This window comes from Gallus gallus, chromosome 2, assembly GCF_016699485.2.
Source record: "Gallus gallus isolate bGalGal1 chromosome 2, bGalGal1.mat.broiler.GRCg7b, whole genome shotgun sequence".
NCBI lineage: Eukaryota > Metazoa > Chordata > Aves > Galliformes > Phasianidae > Gallus > Gallus gallus.
In genome coordinates, this window is record NC_052533.1 from 54,589,272 (window position 1) to 54,596,413 (window position 7,142).

The 7,142-nt window shown below is 40.9% G+C and overlaps 1 protein-coding gene across 2 annotated transcripts; it reads left to right on the forward strand.

The window, feature by feature from the left end:
* The first annotated feature begins 507 nt into the window (after positions 1-507).
* IGFBP1 (insulin like growth factor binding protein 1) lies at positions 508-6,703 on the forward strand. 2 transcript variants are annotated; one of them, NM_001001294.2, is made up of 4 exons: positions 508-941; positions 2,730-2,908; positions 4,589-4,717; positions 5,792-6,703. In NM_001001294.2, exons 1-4 carry the CDS (start codon positions 563-565, stop codon positions 5,921-5,923), a joined length of 819 nt encoding a protein of 272 aa, NP_001001294.2. In that variant the 5' UTR covers positions 508-562; the 3' UTR covers positions 5,924-6,703. The 2 variants fall into 2 exon arrangements, with proteins under 2 accessions (NP_001001294.2, NP_001383492.1); NM_001396563.1 differs by having other exon boundaries at positions 5,949-6,703.
* The last annotated feature ends 439 nt before the right edge of the window (positions 6,704-7,142 follow it).

Here is a 7,142-nt window from a genome sequence, read left to right on the forward strand (position 1 = left end):
GGGTTGTCTGACAAACACTGGTTTCCCTCAAGTGCCTATTTTGCGGGCTGATATTTCTCCCATGCCAACAGCAGCAGCAGAAGTGAACCCAGAGGTGGGAGACCCCTTCAGTTTCAACAGCGCAGCCTCTCCCACAGGTTAATGCAAAGAATCTTATGTGCTCGTATGCCAAAAAACAGGAGACATTTCTGACACGCAAAAAGGAAAGGGATACACCCACTCATTCTTTACTCTCTGCCCGTTTCCCCTCCACCTCCACAGCTTTTTTTCCCTGATAACTATCCGAGGGAAGAGAGATGGGGGTGAGGGAATTTCCTGCACGTCTGGAAGAAAAAAAATAAATAAAGGAGGAAAGTGAAAGAGGAGGAGAATAGTGGTCAGGAACTTGAACCTCCAGCGAAATGACGTTTCTCCAGCCCTCTTGTTCAGATAATAGTTAACTCGAGGTTAAAGATTGATAGCCAGGCAAATCACAGTATAAATGGCTCGGGCTAGCTGGATGTACGTATGTACCCTGCCTCCAGCTCCCCACACCGCTGAGGTGCGATCCCTCACCAGCGACATGAACTGCATGCGGACCCTGCTGAGCCGCTGCTGGCTGCCGCCCCTGCTGCTGCCGGCGCTGCTGGGACCTCTCCTCGTAGCCGCCGCGTCCCTGCAGCCCCTGCACTGTGCGCCGTGCACACAAGAGAAGCTGGCCCTCTGCCCGCCCGTCGAGCCCGGCTGCCCGGAGACGGCTCGGCAGCCCGGCTGCGGCTGCTGCCAGACCTGCGCTCTTGGGCCGGGCCAGCCGTGCGGGGTCTACACGACCCGCTGTCGCCACGGTCTCCGCTGCCACGTCCCTTCGGGGGAGACCCGGCCCCTCTCTGCCCTCATCCAGGGCCAAGGAAAGTGCCTGCCCGCCAGTGAAGCTGGAGGGACGCGCTCAGCTGAGCCGGCAGGTAGGGCCCGATCGCGACCGCGCTCCACGCAGGTGGGCTGGGAACTGAGCCTGCAGTGACAACGCTGCAGGAACCGGGAAACGGGAGCTTGGGTGGATGGACAAAGTAATGCACACGTTTGAAATATGGGAAATGCGGACAGCATTTTCAAGGAGAATGTGCTCAGATCAGTGTGAGGTGAGACATCCTGTTGCAGATCCAGGAGATGTTCGTAGAAGGCTTTTATGACACAGGCAGCAAGCAGGAAGCCACTAAAGCAATAGGAAGATGCAGACTACTCACAGTAAGGTTTCTGGAACTGTAGATTGTTTTCCTTTAGTAGTAAACAGTAACTAGAGAAGGTCAAATGTTTGGGGGACTTTATTGATGGTCATTTCTAAAAGTCTTGTGAGAGAATGAAAATACCTAAGCAAATTTTGTGTTTGGATTCATTTTAAGAATGAAATGTATCTTAAGTAGTTCATTACTAACTAAATTGCCTTTGAGCTTAAAAACATATCAAGTATCTTACTCTAAATGCTGACCAAGAACTTCAGTGTTGTTTCATTACTATACTATTTATTATCATTTTTTTGCCATCATTGTGGCTATGTTCATGTAATGATGATTAAGGCAACTCAATAACATTAGAAAAATAATCATGGTTGAATCAAAATAGTATTTACCATTAGTTGTAGTAAATTGAGATTATACTGTACTAAACTGAGTGGTTAAGATTTCATCAGTTAGAAAGATATAAGAATCTCATTCTTTATTTTAATCTTCTTTTTTTTCCCCAAAACATCATCAAAAGGGGGGAAAAAAAAACAGGGTTATTTTTGGTCACCGTATGATTAATTTACAGCCTTGATCCAACAAGTTATTTATACACATCAAACATTATCAGTTCTTGTAATTGCTTAAAAGCTTCTTTTGCTCTTAGCAAAAGAGCAGAGACCTCACAGTCTCTAACTTAGGTACTGTCACAAGAGTCATGCTCAGGCAAATACAAACAGTTTCTTCCATTCCCTGACTATTCAGTCCACTGCAGGCCATGGTGAATGTGCTCCTGTGATTTGCTACCCATTGTTAAATGTGAGGCAAGCCTCAGAACAAAGTATAGGATACCATGAATTCAAGTCTAGACCAAATCACCTCCTAACTAAAAATTGAAACACACCATGCTGATTAATAAATAAATAAAGTTTCTCTAAAGACCTTCCACACCTAGCAAAGCAACTACAACCCACTGTGGTCAAGAAAGACTTCTCATTTCTGACAGAGTGGCTGCAGCTTAAACTTTAGGAGTGGAGTGATTTCAAATCATAGAATCACAGAATCCTTAGAGTTGGAAGGGACCTTTAAAGGTCACCTAGTCCAATTCCTCTACATTGAACAGGGACATCCACAACTCGATCAGGTTGCTCAGGGCCTGGTTCAGCTTCACCTTGAATGTCTTCCAGGGACAGGTCTTCCACCACATCTCTGGGCAACCTATTCCAGTGCCTCACCACCCTCACTGTAAAAGGCTTTTTCCTTATAACCAACCTACATCTACCCTCTTTAAGTTTGGAACCATTTCCCCATGTCTGGATATGACTTTAAAACAAAAGGTTTAACGTAAGTTATTTCTTCTCCTACTGAAGTGGATCTGTTACAGATATTATGTTTTGTCTGGGGGGCTGAGGGGGTATGAGGGTAAGTGTGTGAGGGTACATCTTTATTTTTTTATTTTTTTACCTTTTTCCTTTGGAGAAATAAGTGCTAAAGGTTGCCGTAGATATTGACCTTAATAAAATTCCTTTCCAGAATCTACCGAGCCTGAGGACTTACCTTTAGAAAGCTCTGAAATTACACAGGACCAGATGCTGAACTATCAATTGATGTTTCCCATAAGCCAGGACAAATCCATCCCTTGGAATTTCTTCACTGTATATGAAAACATGAAAGCAAAGAGAATATCTGAACACAAGAAATGGAAAGAACAGGTGAGTGGGTTTTTTTGCAAGCCTTTCAGAGACCATTTCAGTAGATGCTACTGATTCTGACTACAAAATGAAAGTGTACATGAAACTCTAATAGCAATTCTAGCTCCAACATCAAGATGCTGTTATTTTGGTAGCTAGCAAACAGACTACTTTAGAAATGCGTCTCTGAAATGCTTGAGAAACAAGCAGAATAGCAGTAACTGTAAAAATAGGTGGGCATCAGATATGTCCTATACAGAGTCCTTGTAGAGGCTGAATCTTGTTCTACAATTAACATCACATGATTACATGGTTCCTTAATTTCTGGAAACTCACACTACAATCTTGGACTTCTTTCTTGTTTTAATTAGAAAAATAAAAGGCTTTTGTGCTTTGTGTATTGATCAGTGAAATAAAAAGGAGTGCTTACGTACCAATACTGATGAAACACCAATACAGAACAAAATGTATTTCTTTCTGTTCACTAGCAAGTAGATGCACGTGAAAAGACAGAAAGCGCAGCAATTAAAGTACACTTTTACCTTCAATACTACAAAGCTGCAGTGAGCAGCGGGCACGTGGGATGTGCGCAAATAGGTTCTTGTTCCACTTGAGGGCACCAGAGAACCACGTTTAGTGCAGTCCCAGACAGCGTGCTTAACCATGTGGTATGGAGTTGAATTACATTTATGTACAACAGAATTCTATTTCCATAATATTCACAAACAAAATGGAGGGCAAAAAAAAAAGCAAACAAAAAATCAACAAACTAAAAAGTCCGACTGCACATCCAGAGCAGAAGTTAAGCACTCATTTAGTTTGGACTACCGTATATTAAGGGCTATTAGTTACAATTCTGTCTTCTGAACTTCTACTTTTCTGACTCAGAGCAACAGAAAAGCCCACCGATTTGAACAGAACTGTTTATGTGAGGGGAGGTCATGGAAAAGAAGAGAATGAAATTATTTTCACTCTCAAGTAAAAATATTTGTTCAGTCACTTCTGCTCGTTCACTCATTTCAGTATGTTAGGCACTGTTAATGCAGTAGTCATAATAAAATATAAAAAATAATATCATTAAAAAAAAAAAGGAGCAGGAAAACAGTGAAAATAGTTAATGATGCAAACAGTTCTTCAGTCCCAGCTTCAGGTACTTTGGGTCTGAGTCTCAGAGTCACTGCAGGGCTCTCTATTCTGATCTGGTGACAGCCACGTCTTACACAAAAGATAACATTCAGATGTTTGTTCTCACACTGTCTATATATGTCTTGCACCTATTCTCCGTACATCAACAGAACACAGGACCATGGCAACCAATAAAACATGGCCAGCCTCACGTACCCAAGCCTTCTAACTTGCAGCTCCCCATAATAGGAAATACTGTACTCTCAGAGTAGTAATGTGTTTACTCAGTACAGGTTAAATTTCCTTATGTGGCAATTTAAGGACTTCAATGGTCATGTTTCTGAGGACAGAAAATACCTGAAAGAATAAAAGCAAAAGCCTAAATACAACACTAGAGTTTTCTGGCCACACTCCTATTGAAACATGTAGGAACTACATACAAATCAGTGTTACATGCTGCAGATTATATGACTAATAAATACTTTAAGCTTTTTGCCAGCTTTATATTGATCACTTTTTGTTTGCTTGGTTTCTTTTTAATTTCAGTACTGACAATCTCTATATGGTTCTCTGCAGGGACCTTGTCAGAAGGAGCTCTATAGAGCTCTGTATAAATTGGCAAAGGCTCAGCAGAGAAGTGGAGGGGACATTTACAAATTCTATTTGCCCAACTGTAACAAGAATGGATTTTACCACAGCAAACAGGTATGTACTTTTTTCCTGTCTGCTCACAGCAGCATTGCAATTAATCTGGCACAGACAATTCTTTCACAACCCTCTGCTCCCAAGCTCACAAGTTTGCAGCTGCTGGAAAACGGTTGTGAAAATAGGTTATTTAGTAGTGGGAACAGATGGTTAGTCCTCTTAAAAGTGAGTGCATGCTCAGACTGTCTCTTCTCAGCCAAGTCAAGTTCTATGCATCCAGTTTGTTAGCATACTCACAGCCAATGCTAATCCATAATAGCCACCATACTGCATGTGTTGTTTGGTGCATATGAAATAATCAGTATGGAGACAGGAAGATCTTAGCTCTCACATTAGAGAACACTTGCAGTGACAAAACTCTCTGGAGCAAGATTAGCCCTTTGAAATTATATTTTTAAAAAATATTGATTTGTACTGCCCTTAGATTACTTTATTGATAATGCTTATATCCATTATAGTATCTACAAAAGCCACTGCAAAGTGCACTGAGAGAAATCTGTATAGTTAACTAAAGCTTAAAGCACACTGTTGTAGCCACAGGCCATACATAAAAATTTCATAGGTTTGCATAAATCTGTGCCACCAAGACTTATTGTTTTAGAATGTGACACCACTGTGTGACTCACTGTGACCTGGGATCTAACCAGGGTTACACAGAAACCTGTTTAACTCCCCTGGTAAAGAAATAATCCCATTTCCCTCCACATGTGAAGAGTCAGGCTATCAAGCCATTGCTTTCACCTCTCAACCTTACATATTCTGCCTTTCATCACTTTATCATACTGGAAGATATGGCTATTTTATATTACCACTTATCAAGGAGTGGGCATATTGTCTTAAATCTGTAGTTGTTGTTGAAGTAGCTAAGCTCAAATCAAGACTTCCTAACCAAGTGTGCTGGTTAGAGGTTCTGTCAGAGAGGTATCACTGCATTCAAAACGGGTCCATGCACTGCAGTTCTTGAGCTTTCAGTTCTAGTGCTGTTCAACACCTCTATTTGTAGTATCCTATAGTGAATTTTTTTGCTGACAATTACTTATTCTGGGTTTTGATTAACTTTCCTAATAATCCTAGTGTGAAACTTCACTGGATGGAGATTCCGCTGGGTGCTGGTGTGTCTATCCAAAAAATGGAATAAAAATTCCTGGATCCCCAGAAGTGAAAGGAGACTCTGATTGCCAACAGTATCTCAGATCAGAAGAATAAAACTAGTCATATTCATTTACACCAGGTTCTCTGTGGAGCTTGAACTCATCAGGAGCCATTTCGGGCAGGAGCCATTCCAGGAAGGTCATTACAGGCACCTGATTTTCAGCTCATGGGCAGCCCCATAAAATAGCTTTTTTACTATACTGGCATTACTTAGATGCAAAATTGACAGTTTGATACAAGCAACTGCAAGATCAGGTCCTCCAGTCTTATATGTTATGTTTGTATAATATTATACTCTCATGTGTAAAGCTGTTATTTATTTTATGAGTGTGTTTTTATCTGTGTTCTTACTAATTTATATTCTCAAACATTTCATAACTTTATATGTAAATAGTATTATTGCCCTTAAATGTATGTGTGTTACGCTGGAGAAATGATGCTACTTAAAACTTCAAATGACATAAGTCTATTGGGAAAAAAAATGGTTTGTAAACTTGCATTTTTGTACTATGTATTTATAGATGTAAAACGGAATTTTAAAAAATAGCTTTCAGTAGGGAACGTGCTTTGGAACTAATTTAAAACTTGTTTTGTTTATTTATCATGTTGCTTTGGCACCTCTGTTTCAATGTCAAGCTGTTTCTTAAAAAAGAAAGTCTAAACCTTGATTATACACTGAAGCTCGTGATGGGATAGTATTTGTTTCTGTTTCCACATATATGTACAGGATATATAGCAAAACAACAGGATATTCTGTGCCACAAATGTAAATTATTCACATGTTGACATTATCATGTTATTTAAGATAAGTTATTAAATAATTTCTTCTACAAAGCTCCAGTGTCTTACTTTTTGCAGTACAGCACACAGGTGCTAGCTTTCTGGAGATGGTAACTAAGTTACCTGGGAGACCAACTTCCACCTCTACAATTTCCTTTCAGGTAGCTGTAAAGAGCAATAAGGTCTATCCTGAGCTCTCCACACTAAACAACCCCCGTTCTCTCAGATGCATCTCAGAAGACTTTTGTTCCAGACCTTAATCCATTTTGTTGCTCTTCCTTTGGATACCCTCCAGGACTCAATGTCTTGTAGCAAGGGGCCCAAAACTGAACACAGTAATTGTGGTTTAGCCTCACTAATTCCTGAGTACAGCGGAATGACCACATCCCTAGTGCTGCTGACGTCACTATTTCTAATACAAGCCAGGATGCCACTGGCCTTGGCCACCTCGGCACACTGCTGGCTCACGTTCACTATGAACCCCAGATCCTTT

What these genes read in the sequence shown, in the direction of transcription:
- IGFBP1 (NM_001001294.2), top strand. Translation starts at nt 563, where the DNA reads ATGAACTGCATGCGGACCCTGCTGAGCCGCTGCTGGCTGCCGCCCCTG. An exon ending in ACAAGAAATGGAAAGAACAG is followed by an intron (nt 2,909 to 4,588) that starts GTGAGTGGGTTT and finishes GGTTCTCTGCAG; the next exon opens with GGACCTTGTCAGAAGGAGCT. An exon ending in GATTTTACCACAGCAAACAG is followed by an intron (nt 4,718 to 5,791) that starts GTATGTACTTTT and finishes TAATAATCCTAG; the next exon opens with TGTGAAACTTCACTGGATGG.